This window comes from Alexandromys fortis, unplaced genomic scaffold (genome assembly GCF_014885135.2).
Source record: "Alexandromys fortis isolate MF-2015 unplaced genomic scaffold, M_Fortis_MF-2015_v1.1 scaffold_71, whole genome shotgun sequence".
Taxonomy (NCBI): Eukaryota; Metazoa; Chordata; class Mammalia; order Rodentia; family Cricetidae; genus Alexandromys; species Alexandromys fortis.
In genome coordinates this window covers 1,941,151-1,963,588 of record NW_026067954.1, presented here as the reverse complement: position 1 = coordinate 1,963,588, position 22,438 = coordinate 1,941,151, and the positions used below count along the sequence as shown (strand labels likewise).

At 49.5% G+C, this 22,438-nt stretch overlaps 1 protein-coding gene and 1 long non-coding RNA gene across 6 annotated transcripts in view; one reads left to right on the top strand and one right to left on the bottom strand.

Moving 5' to 3' along the window:
* Mapk4 (mitogen-activated protein kinase 4) overlaps positions 1-22,438 on the top strand; it is a 264,113-nt gene that overhangs the window by 208,035 nt on the left and 33,640 nt on the right. For all 3 annotated transcript variants that reach the window (XM_050151717.1, XM_050151715.1, XM_050151716.1), the window contains exon 2: positions 15,167-16,544. In XM_050151717.1, the coding sequence (XP_050007674.1) occupies positions 15,999-16,544 (546 nt within the window). In that variant the 5' untranslated portion in view covers positions 15,167-15,998. The remainder of the gene's footprint in view (positions 1-15,166; positions 16,545-22,438) is intronic.
* Positions 8,403-21,588, bottom strand: LOC126507380 (uncharacterized). 3 transcript variants are annotated; one of them, XR_007593507.1, is made up of 4 exons: positions 21,234-21,588; positions 19,328-19,671; positions 10,523-10,619; positions 8,403-8,531 (listed from the first exon to the last, which is right to left on the bottom strand). It is a non-coding gene; the product is annotated as an uncharacterized lncRNA (long non-coding RNA). The 3 variants fall into 3 exon arrangements; XR_007593505.1 differs by lacking the exon at positions 21,234-21,588 and having other exon boundaries at positions 19,328-20,273; XR_007593506.1 differs by lacking the exon at positions 21,234-21,588 and having other exon boundaries at positions 19,338-20,273.

The following is a 22,438-nucleotide window of genomic DNA, read 5'->3' as shown; positions in this document are numbered from 1 at the left end:
GCCGTGCGCGTCCGGTTCCGGCCGCCGCTGCCGTGCGCGTCCGGTTCCGGCCGCCGCTGCCGTGCGCGTCCGGTTCCGGCCGCCGCTGCCGTGCGCGTCGTTTTTAATTTCTATAAATAATTGTATTGGGATTTTGATCAGGATTGCATTGAATCTGTAGATTACTTTTGCTAGGATGACCACTTTCAGTGTTTTAATCCTATTAATCTGTGAGCATAAGAGATCTTTCCATCTTCTGATATCTTCTTCACTTTCTTTCTTTAAAATCTTAGATAAGAAAAACTTTAAGTCTTTCACTTGCTTGCTTAGAGTTAACCCAAGGTGTGTGTGTGTAGGTGTGTGTGTGTGTGTGTGTGTGTGTGTGTGTGTGTGTGTGTGTTGAGGCTATTGGGAAAGGTATTTTTTCCTTGCTTTCTTTCTCGGTCTGTCTGCTATTTTTTTGTGTTAATTTTGTATCCTGCCACTTTGTTGAAACTGTTTATCAGCTGAAGAAATATGTGTTGTTTTTTGTGCCTATTCGTGAATTTGGTCTTTTCATGGTGTCCCAGTATTCCTGGATATTTTGTGCCCAGATCTTTTTAGATTTAACATTTTCCTTGACTGGGCTACCTTGTCACCTGAGAGTCTCTCTTTCATGCCCTGTAATCTGTTGGTGAGGCTTACCTCTGAGCTTTTTATTTGGCACCCTAAATATTCTATTTCCACTTTTATCTCAGTTTGGGTGTTCTTTAGTGATTTTACTTCTTTGTTAAACTCCACTTTCATATCTTTACTGATTTTCATTATTTCATGAAACTGTGTTTTCACAGGCTTCATTAACTTCATTCACAGTCTCTTTAGGGCCCTTAAACATATTCATAATTGCTATTTCAATATCTTGTGTTGTGCTTCTGCTCTATTGCATTGCTCACGGCCTACAGCAGTAAGGTTTTGTAGAAGCATTTTGTCTTGGCTGTCATGTCTGTGCTTTTGTATTGGGATCTAGGTGTCTGGAGTTATGACGTTCGAGGTGTTTCTTGGTGTTGATATCTAGTCTTGCCTTTGTTGGGTGGGTATTCCATTCTTTGGTTGCTGTTGCCCTCTATGGATCAGATGGCTCTGGGGTCATTGATAGAGAGGGCTTCTGTGGGTCCATGGGTAGCAGAAAGAAATGGAGATGAGCTAGGAGGGGAGGGTGATTTGAGCCCTCCAGAAAAAAATAGGATGCCTGGGATCCACACCACTATGTGGAATCCCCAGGCACTGGAGGTGGAGAAAACAGAGGGACTCCTGCAAGCAGGCTGTAAAGATCACATAGAAGACAGGGAAGATAGCAAAAAATTACCTACCTGAGTCTCCATGGCCAATAGACCCGTGGTAGAGAGTCGGTGATTGACAGAAAGGAATGGAGATGTGTCGGCATTGGCTGGCTGTTCGTTTCCTGGCTGCCCTGACCCAAAATACTCACACAGAAACTGTATTAATTAAAATGCTGCCCAGCCTATTAGCTTGGGATTCTTACTCTTACATCTTAAATTAATCCATTCCTATTATTTTGTATTTTTCCACGAGGCTCGTGGTTTACTGGTAAGGTTCCGGTGCATCTATCTCCTTGGGCAGCTACATGGTGTCTCCTTGGCTCTGCCTTCTTCCTCCTCTCTCTCTCTCCTTGGAATTCCTGCCTTGCTCTATTCTGCCCTGCCATACACACAAAGCAGCTTCTTTATTAAACAATGGTAATAAAATACATTCACATCAGAGATGGGTTAGAAGAAGCAAACCCTCACCTAAGTAACTCATGTAGAGTACAGAGTCTAGGACTCCAAGTCAAAGGTTAGAAGTCTAACTCTGCTAGTTATCTTTGTGGCTACTTTTAAGTACCTATTCTCTACAGGCAGAATGAGAAAGCCCTGTGTCAAGGCGTAGAGTCAGCTAGGACCACAATAGCAGAATTTCACAGCCTGGGCAACTGAGCAATATATTTATTTCCTCACAGCTCCAAGCCATGAATGGTAGTTTCTTCCTCAGCCCTAACCTTGACTTATAGGTTTCTGTCTTTCTGGGTCCCCTGTGGCCACCCCTTTACTCTTCCCATTGTTGGTAGCATTGTCTATTCTTGTAAGGACAGTTATCCTGCTGGGTTAGGCTCTCACTAATGACCCCACTTTAACTTAATTATTTCTTTAAAGGTCTTATTTTCAAATATAGTCACAATCTAGGTACTTAGACAATCTATGGGTTTAGACTGAGACTTGAAAGACTCAGTTCAGTCCCTGACGAGTGGATGTTATACAGTTTTAAGAGCATCTTGGGTCCTGTCCTGCTGCCAGTTCTAACTTCATTCCCATTCTTCTGTTCTTGGGCAATGGTGAGGTTTGAGGCTCTGCGGGCAATGTGTGGCTGACATAGGATGGAATCTGTCTGTTTGGCAGCTATTTCTAGAGTGGAAAAAAAAAGCCCTTATTTTAGATTGCTCATGGCATGGTTTACAGTCCTCAAGTTAACACTGGATGCCTTGAAGTCTTAGAAAAATATTATGATACATTGCAGCCCTTCAAACTTGCATGACATATTTACCTAAGGATGTTAGCTTGATTTTCAAAAATGGATTTTCCCTTCTTAGCTGGCTAAGGGAGACATCAACACTTAAAAAAAAAATGCAACAAGCAGGTGTGTTGGGGACACCAAATGCTGCTGTGCTCCTACCCCATAGGTTTCTGTGTTCCCTGCTAGGCTTCACTTTCCCTCCTGGGACACCTTCCCAAAGTCGCAGCAGTTAGATGGAAACCATGCAGGAGTCCAGAGACCAGGAGAAGGGATCATTACTGACCTGGTTTGCTTTAGCACAATAACCATAGAGCAGCAGCAGTGGAGACACACTGGGGGGCCTTTTCAGAGAAAGCCAGTTCTGGAAGGAAGAACCAAGAAGGCAGCGGCATATTGGCTCCATGGAGTATAAGCTGCTACCATTGCCTGGGTGCCTGCACATGCCCGCACAGCACACAGCTCTTACTACATGACCTTCACTTTCTACACTACCCTGGAAGTTGGCTTCATGGTTCCCTTTCTCCCAAATAAAAGCTGAGGCTTAGAGATGCCGAACAGTCTACCCAGATGCTATGGCTGAAGGCAGAAACAGGACTCAAGACCCTCTGCTCATCCATGGACCACACAAGGGAGGTTGTCGCTTGGGGCACAGTCTGGGGATGCTGTGATGTCTCCGGGTAGGCAGGGAGGGCAGAGCTACCTCCTCCATCTGGACGGAGTGAGTGCCTGGGCACCCAGACCTGAAATGACCCGGTTGTTCCAGAAACCTGAGGAATGGAGAAGGCAGCTCAGGCCAGCCTGTGGGTAAAAGTGAGCAGCCTTGACGGGAGGGAAGCAGTAATTCCCTGAGGGCTGCTGCCAAGCTCCATGACTGCCAATGGGAATGAACCAGAGAAACAGAAACCTTTAAACCTGAGCCAGCCTACTTGTGTTCCAAGACAGGAATCTGTGTCTCCCCTTTTCATACACAGTCTGTGCTCTAAGAAGACTCCTTTCTGTGGCTGTCCCTGCGGGGGCTTTGGGGGCATGGTGTTTTGTCAAGTGGGGAGTGGGGGAAAGTGAGAAAGGCTGAACACTTCGTGTTCAAATGCTCCGTCTATTACTTTTTTTGAGGAAGGCTCTCACCATGTAACCCAGGCTAGCTTCGGGTCCATGATGCTCCTCCCTTAAAAGCACTGGGGCATTTGCCACCATACACAGCATTTACTAAATTTCTTATCTGACTCTGTGTGTGTGTGTGTGTGTCTGTCTGTCTGTCTGTCGTGTCTGTGTGTGGCCTGGAGGGGTTTTTAAGGAGAAGTCCTGTTTATGACTCAAAATCACACATCAGCCCCATTCCTGACCCACGAAGGCCCGATGGCATCTGTTTCCAAACAGAATGCCCCCTCTATTCTCTGTTTTTTACCTTTTTCTCTTCTCCCTTCCTTTCTCGTGCCCCCTCCCCCTCTTGTTTTCTCCCTGTAGCTCTGAATCCTTGAGCAGTCAGTGCAGGCCGGCTTCTCACTGGGAAATGCGGGCTTTCTTCACGCTGTCTCCCACCTCCACTGGGATCTGGACTGGCCTCTCTGCCTGCCCTGAACCCACTTCTCATCTGTGAAGAGGTTCATGAAGATCTGTGCTTTGCAGCTCGTATGTAAAGGTGCCGTGCTGTTACACAGATTAGAGTTGACCTTTGCAAACTATACGGTATGCCTTTTAAAAACAGCACTCATAGCTTCTCGGTTTCAATCATGCGTTTGTTTGAATTTTTTTTTTAACTGTCCTCAGTTGTTTGTGCTGCTGTCTCTTTTAGCTTAAAAATAACTTGAGATTTTCTATGTGAACTGCTTTTTTCTTGAAAAATGAAAATTGGTATGACACCTGTCATAACCTAATCTGCTATTAGAAACATAAGGAATTTCTCAGTGTGTAGAAATAATCTAGGTAATTATTGCCTAAGAATAAGGTTCAGTGTTCTCATTGGCTGATTGTGTAATTGAATGGCTAAAGGTGAGTACACTAAGCGGCATCATCCATTGTATCTGTTGCAGTGTGTGTGTGTGTGTGTGTGTGTGTGTGTGTGTGTGTGTGTGCTGGCTTGCTATAAGATTCTGTTACTTTAAACTGTTCAACTGGAGCATCTGAGGCCCCTTCAGATGTAACACTATACAGACATTCTTTTTCTTCGTGCAAAACAAAATGTATTTGGCTCTGCAAACGTAACAGTACGTTCTGAAGACCATTAGTGGTTTTAGTAAGACAGGAGATTTGTAATTATAATAAACAAATGGTAACCGTTGTGGAAGACGTGCAAGTAGAATCCTAATTAGTGAATTTGCTAATTGTTTCCTTCACTGTATGGCGGCTTCTGCTTGTCAGCAGCAACATATTATTGTATTCGAGAAGAGGAAATTTACTTGAAGCCTCTGAGAGCCAGCCTACGCACTTAGCACCAAGCCGAAGAATTCCACCCCGGGGAATTTTAAGAAATAGGGTTTGGGTGACTGCTCAATTGATCATTCTAAATTAAACTACAAAGTACTGGCTTACAAAAACTTGGCTGGTGTATGGGCTCTGCTGGCTTCCTGTGTCTTATTTTATATAATGACCACACAGATATACTAAGTAAAATAAAATGCTGAGAAACTGTTGAAATCTACCTAGGCAACCAAGTTTCTTCAGGGAAGTAGCTTCTCCCCCAGATATACACGCAGGGCAGCACCCTAAACAGCATATGCCTATCATGTAATTATCTTTATTTAGCAGGAGTTCGACAACACTGAGCCATAGATCTGGCCTGTGGGATCTGGCTGAGCCGGGAATACGGTAGTTGAGCTCAGGCTCTATAGTGATCCAAGCCTGGATGGTCTCTGTGGTTAATACCATCCAGGAGACCATGGGGGTCATTGGTAACCAGCCTCAAGCTTGAACCTTCATGGAGAGACTAAAGGTCCACAGTACCTAGTCACCTCACTAACTGCCTTTTCATTCTTGAGACAAGGAAGAATTGTGTTTGCATGTGCATCTGTGTGTGTGTGTTTGTGTGTGTGTGTGTGTGTGTATACACATGTGTATATCTGTATATCTGGTATGGAGCCCAGGGCTTCATTCATACTGAGCAGAAGCCGTACCACCAAATTCTGCTTTAATGTTACTTATGTCTTGGGAAGAGGGGAGTCTGAACCCACTCATATCCCCTCACACTTCCTGCTTTAAGCCCCCTCAATGAGCAGTTTTTAAAAGTCTGTCCCTGGATCAGCAGAACTTAGGGATGCAGATTCTCAGGTCTTACCCCAAGTCCACTGACCCAGGAGCCCCAGCAGGCCCAGCCAGGAAATGACTTTTGGGTGCAGGGTGCACAACCAAGGACCCTACCTGGGTCCTGGCTTAAGTCACAGCCGCTGACCTGGGGGAAGCTTGGGTTCAGACACGTTTAGTTTTGGTTCCTAACAGTCTCTCCTGGCTTACGAGACATGGCATGGATGGTCCTGCAGAATGACTGCTGTCCTGTCTTCTGCTGGCTGGCCTTACCACAGACACACAGTCAGGATCCTCCTCCCACAGGCAGGGATCTCTGCCTCTGCACACTAGAGTTCCGTGTATGTGCTACTACGCCCTGCTTCTTACAAGAAAGCCCAAGCCTAGCCCCTCGGGCTTGCCCAGCAAGCACCTTGCTGACTGAACCATCTCCCTAGCTGCTGAATTTTTTCCCTCAATCTCCTCCCATCCCTTATTGCTCATGGCAATTCTGAAGGACGTCTCCTGCCTTCCACTTGGGCTTTAGAGAAGATGAGTGTGAGGAGGAAGGCAATGCTGCTTTTCTCCAGAGAGGCCGGTACTGGGAACGGAAATAGCATCTTAGCATCTCTGTCTTATTGGCCCTAGCCTGGTCCTCTGTGTCAGAGGAAAGCGGTGATGGGGGCTGACAACCTCGTACTAGCTGATATCACTCCCTGCTTCAACTGACCACACTGCACTCTGGACTCTTCCCTTTCTGAAGCTTGGAAATCTCGTGCCGTGAGATCATCCCCCCACCCCACCCCCGTGGCCTCCATGGCTGAGAGTTAATATTGGTCAGACCCGTTATTGCGTGGAGGGGGACCAATGCCCAACCAGCCACAGCCCTGCATATCTGTGCCACATCTCCACCTTTGGAGCTTCTGCCCAGGAGGACTGACACCAAGATTGGGAATTTCTGCTTATTGAAGGGGATACCTTACTTTAGATAACTTTCCATGTGTTGTGAAGAGGGAGGAAGCAGGCGGCAGAATCCGATAGTGTTGAGTAATGGCCATTGGTGGGCTGGTAACATGGTTGCCTTGGTAACAGCAACACCTGGGGATGTTGCCAGAGACAGGGGATCTACTGTCAATTGATCTTGTAGGAGGGGCATGAAGGTGGGAGGAGGGAAGGTGGTTGCCAAATTGAAAACACTGATGGCACAGCTATCTGGGAACAAAGTCATACTTGTCTAGGGATCAGAAAAGTTCCAAACTCTTGTGACATGCAGGGAAGCAAACCTCAGGAGGAGATAAGAGTGAAAATCTGGTGCAGACTGGCATCCTCAACCTGGATCAGACTTTGCGGAGTCTAGGGCCAGGCAGTTTGTTGTCAACATATTTAAGACAATTTGGGAAAGGGTTTCCAGGTAACCATCAGTCCAGTTCCAAGTGTATAGTAAAGGTGTGACTACGTAGAAACTCCTTTGCAAAGTACATGTGACCATGAGGGTGGGGTCTATAGCTAAAAGGCCTAGAATCTAGTGTCTGTCTATCTAATCTATGTCTGACCAAGAGCAGAGAGGTGAGCAGGTCATGTGACATCTCCCTTTAGGATGGGTAACAGTCTAGGGAGAGAGTGTCTGGGATAATCATTCTGGGGGATTAGATGGGTGAGGTCTGCCTCCGCAGGTAGCCAAGAGGTCCCCAGGTCATTAACAAAATCCACTCCCAGTCTTCTGGGCAGACCAGCAGGTCTTTTATTTCCTCCATGGAGAAGAGGCTCCTGTGTGTTACCATTCCTGGTTTCCCTAATGACCTGTGGGAGCAAAGGACCTTTGTGCTCCTACAAAGCTGGGGCGGGTCAACTCACTTAGTAGCTAAATTAGGTTCGCGTAGTTAAGTGCCAGCAGCTGCTCTGCCCCTTTGCAGAGTAAAGACTTAAGCAACTCGTTCAACCAGCCTGCCTCAGTTCTCTGTAAGGTGGAGACGAAACCACAGAGAGCAGGCTTGTGCAAGGAGGATCCTCAGGTCCCCCAGTGGCCTCTTTCCCCGGACTTCCCGATGCTCTCAGCTCTCCTCCTGCTCAGAGGACAGGGTTGATGCCTCTTCTTCAGGCTCTCTTAAAGCAGAATCAAATAGTATTGATTCAGTCAGCTCCACCAGCCTTCCCCCGGCCTTATTTATCCACCTGTGGCTCTCAGAATCCGGCCCACCAGCCTTCTCTCTCCCTCCAATGTCTGTCTTTACTTCTCGAGGGCATGATACTGACACCCTGCCCCCAATGCCTCCACTGCTCAGCCCCGATTCACTTTGCAAGTCTTGACTTAAATGTCACTTCTCCAGGCAGTCTGCCACTATTTGCCAAAGTAATTGGTCTTCTTGTCCCCTCCGCTCTCAGCATTGTGTGGCTTCCAATCAGAAGTGCATCACAGTTGCGCTCTAGCCGATCTTTGTATCACATAGGCCTCTCCACCTCTGAACTGGAGGTTTCTTAGGGGCTAAGGACCGCACCTGCTTTATTTGCACCTGCATCCCCGCTGCCTGAAGCATGGGGATGTTGCATAAATATTGCATGGAGATATTAAATATTAAGTAGAACTATGGGCAAGCGCTTTGGACAGTGGAACGTTGCTTTGCAAATGTGTTTTCATTTTACTTTTATTGCTGTCTGTGGGGTTACCAAACAATAAAAGAGCTGTCTACAGCAGCTGAGACTTCCAGAAGAATTGAGCAGAGAACAGTCCGTAAGGAGGGCTTCCTCAGAATGGGTCGTGAACTGTGTGGTGTCTCACGCTGGGGCTGTGCCTGAAGAAGGAAGGGAGAAAAGTGAGTCTGAGGGGAGAGTTTGTCTTTAGTCTTAGAACCAACCTGGCTTCAGCATCCCGAGTTGGTCGCTATGTGACCTGATAGCCAGAGAAGAAAAGATAAAGAGGGAGCTTCACAGGGTGGCTCTGCTCTCTAGGTCACAGTTTCCAGGATTCTACCACTAACAATCTCTTCTGATCATGACACTGTGCACTGTGTTCTGTGCTCTGGACCAAAGTCCTGTATACCCCGCGACCCCTCCCCCCAGGCTCCCCAGGACCCCACCATTGGCCACTCTTCCACCTCAGCTCCTAGGCCTTGTCCTGTTGTGATCTCTAAGTCCGCCCCTGCATCTCTGCTCAGCCACTAGCTGCTCCCTCACCCTGCTCCACTCAGGCTTCCTGCTCTTGTCCTATGCTTGTCCATGGCTCCCCTGGCAAATCACAGCTTCTGAGAGCTGCTCCTCCAGAACTCACTGCTCTGAGCCCTTCTTCCACACACTTTCTGTTCTCGGGACCTAGCCCCAGTCCTGCCTGCATTTTCATGGAGTCTTCACCTTTTAGTGTGCCAGGTGACGTACTCAGCTGGGGACCTCAGGGTTATGTAGCCACTACACTTTTCTTGAGCTTCTCAGTCTACTGGAGGAAAACCCTGCTGAGGAGTAGAAGCCTGTGGACTGGCTGTCACAGGCGTGTGCACTGTGAACAAGAAGGAAGCCCTAATCCCAAAGCACACCAACCCCAAGCACGGAGTCACACACGGGTGGTGGCTCATGTTCTAGGAATGTGGTAACTGAGGACAATTGCTCTAACCTGTGAGGCCATGCCATGCAGTTCAGAGAGGTTAGAGTTGAGGGGAGCACAGATACACGTCTGAGATGGGGTGTGGGTGCTGTGACCCCTGGGGAGCTCAGGCTTAAACCTCTGTCACAGAGAGATATGCAAAAAAGTCACAGCTGGAGAGTGAGGAGAACTCTCCCCTTCCTTCAGAAATGAAGCAGAAAGGAAGAGAGGGGTAAAGGGGCAGCAGGAGATGGCAGAGAGCTGCTCACTGAAGGCCCCCATTGGTCCTAGTGTTCTGTTACAAGGAAGCAGAGCCGAGTGGTTCTCTACCTCACGGCAGCCATGGTGACGAGAGGTGGCATAAGCAGACCCGACATTGAAAGATACCCCAGCCCTGTGGCTCCCTGGGTCACAGCCCTATGAAGGGCCACACAGCCAGGCCTTGGGCAGAGGTGGAAAGAGGTAGAATTTTAAGCTGGAGAGACCCTAGGCCAGTGTTTCTGGGCCGCGACCCAATTTGACAAACCTCCATCTCCAAAGGTATTTACATTAAGACTCCATAACAGTAGCAAAATTGCAGTTATGAAGCAGCAACAAAAGTAATTTTATGGTCCAGGGTCACGGCCACAGGCGGAACTGTATTAAAGAGCCGCGGCATTAGCACGGTTGGAAACCACTGGTCCAGGCACAGGTACCTTCGCTGCCCACTCAAAGGAGCAGGGGAGGTTTTCCCCTGGAGCCAAGGGAATGGGAGCCTCTATGTCTGCGCACATTGAAATCCTAGTTTACCGTTTCAGCTTCAGAACCAGAAACAATTCGTGTCGCTAGGAAAAAGAAAATGATTTTCTTAGGGGTCAAAGAAACCCTGGCTCTGAAAGCAACTCTCTCAGCTGGAAGCTCGCTCGGGTCTCTGTCTCCTCTGCATGCCCCAGTGAGCAGACTGTACTTGCCGGAGGTGGAACATGCCCAGTTCTGGGGAGGTGACTTCTCACTATTCTGTGACTGCATCCCACCATGTTACCCTGTTGCCTTCCTGCTCTGGGGGCAGCTCTGGCCACAGTGCAGAAGCCCACTCCTCTATGCCTTCTCCTTCAGGCTCCAAGTTGCCCGAACCCATCGCACTGATGAGGTCAACTTGGAAGTAGAGGCTATACAGTCTGGGGGTGGCTACAACTTTTCCCAGGCTACCCCTCGCCCTACCTGACTCACCTTAACCTTCCTGGCATGGGGGCTCCAGATCATACCAAAACAGCAGAACCTGGCTTGGGCTCGTTTTCCAGACTCGTCAACTCCCCAAGTTCTTCACCTGGAGCAGGTAGATAGGAAGAACTGAAGAGAATGTTCCATGTGTTGTCTTCTTGCCCGCTGTTGGCCAAACTTTGCCCTGTACTAGCTGGAACAGCAGGCTCGCCCTGGGTGCCAGTTCCATCCTATATTCCCAGCTAACTCCCTCCATCATGTGAGGGGAGACCAGGTCCTGATCCAGAACTGTGCAGTCTAGGTGCGATAGCACATGGATTCTGCTAGCTATGTCAAGGTTCCTGCAGCTTCTGTAATGAGGGCTTTATCAGGGTGTGGCAGAAGGGGGATGGTGGTATACACCAAGTGCTAGCGACAGTTGGGTGACCCAGGAAGGGAGACAGCTACCCTGGGTATGGAGGTATATAGTTCCATAGTCTTTCCCCCTAATCCCAGCCCTCCCTTCCTATCTCTGTCCTCTCTGCCTGGTTGTTCCCCTTTAACACTAGGCCCACATGCTGGCTCGTATCACCCGGACTCTTAAGTGGGTGGAATCCTGCGGATGTGTATAGCATAAGTCCGTCCGTACCTCTGAGTCATTTGCTGTGTTACACCCAATGGGAGGAGAGAGTCTTTATCTACCTGGCTCTCCTCAGACTGAAATGATAGGACGTGAACTTTAACTCTCAGATCCTGGCCAGGTGCCAGGTGCAGTGCTGGGCACCAGCTCCACACATCCTCTTTGGGGTCGGGGCCAATATCCTGGCAGTTATGGGCATCCAGAGGCTAAAGGGGGGGGTGTGCCTGAATGGGACTGCTGTGCAGACAGGCAGCTATGCAGAGCTGGGTCCTGCCACACTAGGGAACTGGTAGGTGGCTGGTGCCAGCTAGAGGTGATGCCAGGCAGGACCCCTGTGAGTAGTCAGTAGTCTGGCCACAAAGATATGTTGGTCCTTTGTAGAAATGGCTTACTGATCTCCACTCAAGAACCATGAGGTCAGTCAGGCCTAAGTGTCGCATAAATGGTTTTACCTGTCTAAAACTTCAGTCCCATCTGAAAATTGGCTACAGGTTTTGGGGGTGTTGGGGAGAAGGAACAAATCAGTAGCTGGGAAATGTCAGCACCTCCCAGGTGTCTGCTTCCTGCTGAAGCCAACAGCAGAAGGTTTGGGAGGCGCTGAGCGGGCAGAGGGGTGAGTCTAAATTTAGATCTTCCTAAGCCAGTCTGTAAACCAGAGCCCCAGGAATCCCAGAGAGGGACAGGTGGCACATAGCACCTCACCTCTGGTTTGCCCCCATCTGTTAGAAGACTGCACAGGGAGAGAATAATAATTCACTGGATATCTGGGAAGCTGTCCGCAAGAAACCAGGCAAGAGCTGGGGTTCCACTGTGAGGAGGCCTAGGCTTAGAGGTTTTTATTTGTGTTTATTGCGCTGTGTTTGCTGTGGCTGTGGGAGCCTGTGCTGCCCTTGGGGGAGCTACGTGCTTTCGTCTTGCTGCCTGTCATCTGAGCACAGGTGAAGAGGTTGGCCTTTGTGTCTCGTACAGTGAATGCCAAGCCCTTTGGTCTGAAATCATATCTGGGGTTCTGAGTAGCTCTGAGCTGCCACCTCACCGAGATGACCAGTCTTTGCTGCTGAACCTACTCCCCTCTCCAGGGACACAATTAAGTACCGCCTGCCCCTCTCTGGGGGTGACTAGTCCTGCTTCTTGGCATATCATGCCAGAAGAGGACAGAGGATGTTTCCTAGCAAACTGCCTTGGGGACAGGCCGTGGGTTTGCAGTAGATATTACAGAGGAACTGGAGAATGAAGCAGTTTCAGAAGAGATGAGTGACAGGAAACTCGGGTGGGAATGCTTGGATGAAGGCCTCCTGCATAGGCTGCTGACATTCTGAGAGGCAATATTGGGGTGGCAGATGATACTGAGAAGGTATTTGTAGAGTCAAGTGCAGGCATGGACTTGTCTGCACCGTTCGGGCTCATGGTAAGCATGCTGTGTACTCTCGTAGCACTAGGGAGAGGCAGCCCACCCTCCAGGAAATGTGCTGGAAAAAGTCTGAAAGGCACAATCAGAGAAGCCAGGCGAGGATGAAAAGGGTCTGTTGACATCTAGGAGGAAAACGATGTCCCCACAGTGACATGTCTCCTATGTGCTGTAGCTGCCAGTGTGTCGGGAAGAGCACAGGAAAACAGGACACACAAGGAAGGCAGTCCCCCCACAGCGGGGCAGGAAGAGGAATGGATTTAAAAAGAAATGAAGCCCTTCTTAATTATTCACGGATTATCTGCATTGCATCCCCAGTTGCCAGCAAGTCCTCCTTTGAGCTGTTTGTGAAGTCTGAGGGACCATTCCAATCTCTGTTCACCACCCAGCAGGAGTTGGAAAGAGGAGGAGGTGTGGGCATCTATCCTGGGGGGGGAGGGGGGCCGAATTAGCTCCTTCTGCAGTACCCTTGGGGACCGAATGAGGCCCAAATGTGGATCTGCAAGAAGTTCCAGCTCAGGTGGTGTCATCTGGCTGCTGGAGTTGGGATAGAACCATATTTCTTTCTCTCTCTCTCTCTCTCTCTCTCTCTCTCTCTCTCTCTCTCTCTCTCTCGGATGGAGGGGGGTTCCCTGAGTTAGGTATCCAGGAAGACTTACTACATACAGACGTGTTATTGTGTGTGGCTAAGTGGCTCAGGCATTTGCATACCAATGGAGGGTATTCCTTTAGCCAGGTGCCAGTCTCTGCTGGCACCACTAAGCCAGCTCTCACAAGGCCCAGTCCATCACCTGGTCACCTGAGAAGTGAGAACTTGGGTCAGAAGCAGCCTCAGAGGGCTTGCTGTTGGCATTTAGGGACACAGCGGGGCAGGTGTCAGTCACTAATGGAGTTGCTTAGTAGAATACTTAGAAGCCTGGCCCTACCCAATAAAGGTGACTCCTAGTCACAGGAGCCAAAAAGGACTGTATTGTCTGCAGCTCAGGACGATGAGATTTTGTCCACTCGGACTATTCCCAAGTCAGAGGTTTTGTTAAGTCTATAACTGTTTTGCCTCTGGGCCCAATAAAACCTTCAGAGGGGAACCGCTGTAAATTTGACAGGCTGTCAGAAGACTCCCATCTCCTGCAAGTGTGAAGAACTAACGGAAGGCAGCCATAGCTGCTGCCGTCTGTGATGCTAAGCACCTTACTATGTTCCAGAGCCTTGGCAAATGTCCTTGTTCAGAAATCCTCAGAGGGCACAGGGCAGGGGGTAACGGCACGACTCGGGAGATAGCATGAGCAGGAGAGCCCACTGTCAGCTCCCCAGCACCCACATAAAAAGCCTGTATGTAACCCCAGAGCTTGAGGACCAGAGAGAGGAGGGTGACTGTGACTTGCTGGCTAGACACTCAGCCAGAGACCGTGCCTGGGAGAAGACAGTGGGGTAGTTACTGAAGAAGGCGCCTGGGCTCAACTGCTGGCATCCACAAACACAGACGTGTGCCCGCATGCATGGTCCTCAGTAGGGATCTGATTATCCGCTAGACTGCTCGTCTGTATGCACCTGCACACACATGCATGCATGCATGCGTGAGCGTGCACACGCTAGAATTTCAGAGCATTATGCATAGCTGTTTTACTTCACTTGTTATGTGTAGAGTCGTACAGAGTTCAGACGGGAACACGTACTCACGTGGGACTCTGCACTGTGTGAGACTTCCATAGAGGAGGCGGGAAATTAAGAACTGAGACTGGCCAGGTTTCCTCTGTGCCACATACAAAGTCCTATCTTTGTGTACCCATGAGCTTTATACAGTTGGGAAGCAAGTCACACTCTTGAAGCCACTATGTTCCTTACTTCAGAGTTCTGAGTTGACCTGGCTAGGATTGGTAGTTTTCACCTACCACCTCATCTCCTATACCTGCAATTTGAGTTAACAGCCATCAGAGGGGAATCGTCAGGTCAGAGGGGACCAACTGCTTTAATCACTTAGATGCTTCGGTCCCTAGTGTTTCTGTCATAAAAAGACCAGGGCTGGCATGGCGAGCCAGCCCTGAGATAGCATTGGCTTTTGGGCAAACAGCCCCTTTTCTGTGAGAGATAGAACTGTGTTTCTGCCACCTACGTGGGAAGGAAGGCATACAAAGGCTATTAAATCTCAGCCCGAGACAAATTTTTCTCTTAAAGTATTCAAAGGCGTTTGCAAAATAAGGAAGGGACCCTCGTGGGAAAACAAGATTATTGCACCCTCATTTTCATCTGTAACTCGTTCCTGTTGACTCTCAACCTTCCCAGCGAGGGCTGATGTGTCTGGAAAGCATAACAGAAGAATCTTGCAAAGGTCAAAAGGGTGATTCCCACCCCTAGTCTGCACATGTTAGCCCGAGGGAAGCAGGCGCCGACATAAAAGCCCTCCACCTGATGGGCTTATCAAATCAACCCCGTCTTTCTCCTCTGCCAGGGCGCTGCTGCAAGCAGCATGGGGGTGCCTGGGCAGTGCAAAGCTGGAATCCCCTGAGCAAGCAGCGTTTCAGCTGGCTGGACAGATCAAATAACACTTGGGCTAGTTAACAAAAGACGCAAGCGGGAAGGTGTTGGAAGCCAGAGTGTGGAAATTTACCCAACATTGTTTCTTTGACAGGGAAGGGGACACTCTCCGAGAGATGCTGCTGCATTCCTGCGGTCCTACTGCATCCGGTGGAGCAGTCTCCGTCAAGCTGGCTTGGATGAGTGGGTGAAAGAGGATGTGCCCTCATCCGAAGCCTCTGGAGGGTCCTGGCCTGGCAGCTGAGTTCTTTTTGGACTTGGGGCAGCAGGTGTAGCTGCAGAGCTCATGAGAGAGCAGCTTTTCCCAAGCTCTTTACTCACCAAACTGGTTGGGGTTTGGGGACTCTAAAGGGAACTTGGGGAAAGATAAGCTGGCAGAAATGGAAAGGAACCTCCAGAACCTTCTAGAATCTATTAACTGGATCCCCTCTTACTGCTCAGAGCACAGAGGGAAGCTATGATCCGATTAAGCTTTGGACCCACTTAAGTAAAGCAACACAGCTCAGCAAGCAGCTCCTGCATTTGAGCCCGACAGGAGGACTCAACGGGAGAGAGTTGCTGCATATTTTACTCTGAGATCCCAGGAGATACAAGATAAGGACACTGGCTTTCCCTTCTAATAATGCCAGATCCGGAAGAAGCATGAACCATTTTAAGCATCTAAGAGGGTTCTTGAAGCACAGGAGTTGGTGGCAAACCCTCTCAGTGCAGGTAAGAACAGTTGCAGCATCCAGCTGAGCACGTCAGTGAGCAAGGACTTGCGGCTGTTCCTGTCCCCTGGCAGCAGTGACCTCACCAGGAGCCAAAGCGTCCCTCAGTTGTGAGGTTTGACAGAATGAGGTGTGCAGGGGAAACAACTCGCTGGAACTTGGCCCTTCCTGCCTGTCCCTGCATCCCCCAAGAGGCTCCAGACCACTGAGGCAACGATGGCCGAGAAAGGTGACTGCATTGCCAGTGTCTACGGGTATGACCTTGGAGGGCGCTTCGTTGACCTCCAACCCCTAGGCTTTGGGGTCAACGGACTGGTGCTGTCGGCTGTGGACAGCCGGTCTTGCCGGAAGGTCGCCGTGAAGAAGATTGCTCTGAGCGATGCCCGAAGCATGAAGCACGCGCTCCGAGAGATCAAGATCATCCGGCGCCTGGACCATGACAACATTGTCAAGGTGTATGAGGTACTAGGACCCAAGGGCAGCGATCTGCAGGGCGAGCTCTTCAAGTTCAGCGTGGCCTACATTGTCCAAGAGTACATGGAGACTGACCTGGCCCGGCTGCTGGAGCAGGGCACGCTGACCGAGGAGCATGCCAAGCTGTTCATGTACCAGCTGCTGCGTGGGCTCAAGTACATCCACTCGGCTAACGTGCTGCACAGGGACCTGAAGCCCGCCAACATTTTCATCAGCACGGAGGACCTTGTGCTCAAGATTGGGGATTTCGGGCTGGCAAGGATTGTGGATCAGCGTTACTCGCACAAGGTAAGGCTGCCCCCGGCGACCTGTGGGATCCTCAGGGATGCACACAGCGTTCCAGAGGGTTTGTCCTACCTTAGAACCAGGAGACTGATGTTAGCCTGGGGGGAGGCGGAAGGTGCAAGGAAAGATCCATGGCTTGAAAAGTTGCTGGGTATGAGTGATCTAGGGCCTTGGTTCCACCACGTGACTCTGGGCTGTGTGTGTGAAAGGTCAGACTCGACAGTGTCTAAACTTACTTTTAGCCCGGAGCTCTGTGGTTGGTGACTGTTTTCTATCTATCACATCCACTGATCCTAAACCTTTGCAGCATTGTGTCGATTCCATTACTGCCTGCTCAGGAGACCCCAGGAGGCTCTCCATGCTAAAAGCATTATGCTCTGGTCTGTCTTACCTACTCCTCTCAGCAGGGCTGGCCCATTCTCGGTCTCTTCAGTCAGTGAAGAGTGAGCAATGCGTGGCGGGGTGGGGGGGGGGGACACTAATCTGATAAACTAGCACTCACTACAGATCAGCTGATGTCTGCCCTCTTGGGTCCTTCCCTCTGTGGAGTCAAGTCGTGCTTGGGGATGGTTCTGTTAGAGTCCCCCATGGTGCATCACAGAACCATCCCAGCCGCACCGATAGTGACACATGTCACCACCATTTGTTTCCAAAAGCCCAGGCCTCCTTCCTGACCTGCTGCATCTTCGGGAATGGCCTGTTCTCCTCTGCCAGACATGTGTTGCCCCTGTAAGGTGCCTGGGAGCCCCTCCTGAACATGTCACCAGTCACCCTGAAACAGAGCTAGTCTTCCAGCAAAATCTTTATACTTTGATTTCTTTTTTATTAGAATAGAACATCTCACAGTAAGTAAAGTACCCCGTGAAATGTTAATAGCCAAGGGTGAGAGTAGCCATGGAAGATGAGGGTGACTCTGACCTTGGATATGGTTTTGCTCTATCTCTAGGATCTTCCTTGTTCCTCTTCTCTGTTCAGCAGGAAAGAGTAGCAGGCAAAGGAGCCATGATTCCCTGTTCACCCGCACCCACTGGAACTTGACTCCTGCCCCAATTTCAGACCCCACAGAAATCTCACTGCCTGCCTCTGGCTTCTCAGTGCCACACGTTCCTTTGCTCCCTTAACCATGTGCTTGCCCCCTGCGCTCATTCCCGCAGCCCTGTCATCTATCGAGATTGACAGCCGAGTCTGTAGGCGAGAAGTCCATGGCAAAGAAACAAAAAAGCTTCCTTCTCTGTCTTCCCAATACGACAGGCCGTTTGTTCCCTTCCCTTCTTGTCAGGGGCTATGATGTCATGTCATTGAACCAATGGTTTTAACCCTGAATAGTTGTTTTCTCACAGAAATGGATCCAGAGAATCTACATTTCTATCTTGGATACATGTGTATGGATGTTTGCCTACATATATGTCTGTGCACCATGTGTGTGCCTGAGGAGGTCAGTAGAGTACGTCAGATTGTCAGGAAGATGGCTCTTGGGGTCAGGGTTTGCCATAGTGGCAGTTTTGTTTTATTGGAAACAGGGTCCGGCTCTGTAGCCCAGGCTAGCCTGAATTGCAAATCAGTCTTCATGCCTTGGCCTCCTTGGTGTTGGGATTACAGGCATTTCCCACCAGTCTCAATTGTTGAAACAAGTCTTGGGATGCGGCATGGTATGAACCACTCCACGGTGTGCGGAGTTCAGGAGATGGGCTCCCTATTGATGGCACTGTTTTGGACAAGAATCTCTCACCCCTGGAACCTCAGTTTCCCTCACTTTTGACAGAGCAGTGTCCTCTCTGCGTCTCTGACTTGTAGAATCGCTTGAAAATTGGTAAAAACTACACTGAGCTGAAGCACACAGTGCAGGGGCCTGGGGCTTCAGGAGGACGGGGGTCACATGACTCTGCTTGCCATGTTCCTGCCACTTCCTGGTGGGACTTTTTATTCTCCCCATGCAAAGGAATTCACGTGTTCTCATTTCATCTCCTTAAATGAGAGAGAGGGGGTGGCCTATATGAGGATAGAGACAGTAACTGGAGCCAGTTACTAACCTGGTATGTGTTCACATTGACCTGGCTGGTATCCCGGGGTCAGTCGGGTGCCACCTACTGTAGCCATTTGCCCTTATTCATTTTCTGTTCTTAGCGTGCTGCCCTCCTCTTCCTCCAGAGATGAGGAAGGCTTCATACTCACTGCTTTTATTTATCCACTGTGCACTGAAATCAGTTCTCACTTAGTCCTCATAATACTGTGAGGCACTTAGGGCGAATGGGCCATTTGACAACCCAGAGAAGTGGCTTTATAACACAGCATGAGGCTCCCAGGGCCTGGGAGGGGAGGAGTCCAAAAAACTGGGGCCTTCCCACACACAGTGAGGGCTCTTCTTCCTGAAGCGCACTGAATTCTGGGTGGGAACTTCCTTTGAGGTCCTTCCTCTCTTCTACAACTGACCACTTTCCACTCTACCTGGTGGGCATTTTTGTCTGGGTCTGTTCCCTCCCTGGCAGAGTCCCATGCTATTGGGGGGATGTTTCTTGTGCATAATGGAATCTTACTGGTTCCTGAGATCTGGACCTCAGTTGATTTTGCTAGTTTTACTGGTCAGAGGGAAGGACCTTATGGATAGGAAGCTAATGTGTTTATAGATTCCATGGTTGGAAAGTCTAACCCAGAAAAGGAACTCCACACTCTTGAGATGTGTGTGTTCCTGTCATGTGCACCTGTGCTTGCCAGTGTCCTTGCAGGAGGGTGTCACCAGGCCATCTGCTCTGTGAACACCGTGTCTCTTGAAGAGGATCATTACTTACCTGGACTTACCTTTTCCATATACTGATCCAGTCCAGGGCCAGAGTGGTCCAGCTAGAGACCTCTTGGCTATGCATGATCCACCTAGCAGTGTGTAGCAGCCTGGTCCTCTTCACCCTTCCATCTTTGTCCTGGGTAGATAGTGTCTCTTCCATGCCTGCATCCTTCATCTGCTACAGGACCTTCCTAGGGCCAGTACCCACTCTGCTGGTCTATAGCAGATTCCAAAAGAAGCACAATGTAGACAGTCCCACAGGCCAATCCACTGTAGACAACCCTGCAGGTCAACCCCACTGGTCAGCTCGATGTAGACAACCCCGCATGGAGATTCTCTTCTTAGACGATCCTTGTTTGGGTCAAAAATGACAATTCAAACTAACCATCAGAACTAGTGACTTGCTGCCAGCCATGCCCCACCTCCCCCACCTCCTAAAAGATGACACAGACCCACCCAAAGCCCCCAGAACATGACCCTCTAAGGGGGACATTTCAGGTTCAAACTGTGACAGTCATTCAGCTTACTGCACGGTGGAGCGTTCCTTTTCCTTCCCTAGATGATGCCTGGAATAAGAGCTCCGTCCACAGGCTTCATGGCTATCTTGCCCATCCCTGTCATTTCACAGGTAGAAGGATGAAAGGGGAAGAGCCGAGCATAGCTTGTGACTGCGTTGTGTTTTGTTTTATAAGCCCACTTCTCATATATTTCCATTCTGCTGCAGCTTCCTTTTTCACTGTGGGCTACTCTCTGAGCAGCTGGGTTTGGCCTGGAACTCCTGATGTATCCTGCCCTGGCCTCAAACTCCAGATCCTCCTGGCTTAGCCTCCTACGTGCTATGTTGCAGGTGTGCACCCCACACCCAGCTTCCATTCTGCTTCTCTCCTAGGATTCTTATTAGTCAGCTGAAAGTGTGTGTATGTGGGGGTGGGGGTCAACATTCTTTCAGATGCTCTAGGGACTAAGCCACTCACGGAGCTACCTGCCCAAGTAGATATATCATGAGGAAACCAGGCCTCAGTTTACTTCTGCTGAAGCATGGACCCACTCTTGTCAGTGTGGCTCTGGGAGAGTTGACACTTCCTGAGAGCATATCCGTTCCTGTTTTTTGAGTCCCTTTCCGCTCACTTCCCCTCCAGACCTTATTATTAGTTCTGTGTTATTTGTGTTAAGAAGTAGCTGAGTGATCTGAGTGTATTTTCCTTTGAATTTATCAGATTAGGAGATGAATGATCTCAAAGGGATTAAAAAAAAATGCTTAAGACTTCACTGAGCCCTAGGTAAACTCTAGGAAATGTTATCAACTCCCTGGAATGCAGACATGAACTATCCACTCACTGAGAGCCTCATTATCGGAGTGAACGGGTCACCCGGAGCCTTCCAAACCCGCACAGGGACCTCCTGAAGACCACCTGCAGACCCAGCTTCCAAGGGGTACAGGGGGAAATGCCCAGGTGAGAAAGGAGGAGGAAACAGGCTCATGAGAATTTGGGCAGCAAAAGGTCTTCCATTTTGGCAGGTCTCCAAAGCAACTGTGCCCTTCCTACTAGGCTGGTACTTTGAGCCCCAAACCTCTAGCTACTTCCTAGTCCCCTGTCTTCTTGCCTCATTCTTGACCAGAAAGCTTTCCCTTCACCTGTCTATCTCCTGGCAGTTCCTTACAAACCAGCTAGCTTGGTGGGGTCTCTATGGGAGGTTACACACCAGCAGCATCAGCCGATGCTTGGCTCTCATCTCAGAGGCTCAGGTCGAGCCATCTGTAGGCCCCATGGGAATCTCTTGCTCCTGACCCTGTAAGAGCCATTGATGGAAAGAAATGAGGTGTCTTGCCTGTGGATGGAAGCCAGTGCTTGTGATACAGCCCCTAATGCTCAGCCCTGCAGTTTTTAGACCAGCCCTGGAAGACCATGTACCTTAACTGGAGGGCTTGATCACGGTGGGGCTGTGAGGGGCACGCAGCACAGCTCTGGAGATCCTCAAGTACATTTCTTCAGAAACCACTTGTTCCCCCATGGTACCATTTGACCAAAGGTTACACAAATCGGGGTCCTAAACAAAAGGATTCTGCTTGATTTAATAGTTGGGAGATATGAACGGTGATTTTTGGAAAACACGCACTTCTCCTTCTGGCGTAAACTACTTCAAAGATGTTATTTAAAAAACAAAACGCTGGTTTCACAGTTGGGTAGGAACAAGTGTTTGAAGTCTCGGCAGATTGCTGTAGTTTGTTTAAGGCCGTGGTTCATTTGTGGCCCCGGAGGAGCCCATGAGACTAACCACAGTCTGCAGCCTGGGAACCCTGCCAGGGACAACAGGAAGCCAAGGCTGCCTTCATGGTGCTGGTTTACTGTCGCCTTGCCTCCTCCCCTATCTGTCCTACCTGCCTTTGATGACCTCTGCCATCTTCCCAAAAAGATGCCCAGAAAGTGTCTTCCTTCCAACATAAACCCTTGAAACTGAACCTAGGAGGAAGAATGGTCACATTGGTGGCTTTAACAGCGTCTTTGCAATTAGGAGAGCACTTTCTGGGGTCTCAGTGCTTGCTTACATCCCAGATGGTCTCTGCTGGGAAAACAGTGCAGAGGATGGGGAAGACCCGCCCAGGACCCCACAAAGGACTAGGGCCCATCATACTGAGGGACCCAGACACCCACAGAGGCCATGGGAAAATGGACATGTAAAAGGACATCTTGCTAAGGGACCAGCCGGCGGAGAAGGTTACTTTCTTCTTAAGCTATTAAACATGTTATTCCAAATCAATGGAGCCAAAAAGATGTATTTAAAAGACTATGAAATATCCTTTTTAAAGAGGAAAAATATGACTGAAGGGATTAGAACCGAGGCTGTCCTGAAGAGTAAGTGTCTGGATGCTCAGGCAAACTTGGAAAACTAATTTTCTGGGCTTTCAGGGCCACCTTGCTCCCTTTCACTGTAGAAGTCCTGGGAACAGGTACCTCAGCCTCGTGGTGTCCTTCTCTGCCCACTACACCCAGGCTCTTCCAAAAGCAACCCCACCAATCTCCAGGGGGTATTTCACAATTACTCTACCACAAGCAGTGATCAGTCAGGACTAAGCTCTTCAGAGTCCTGAGGTAAGGTCCTGAAGTTGCCTTGCTTG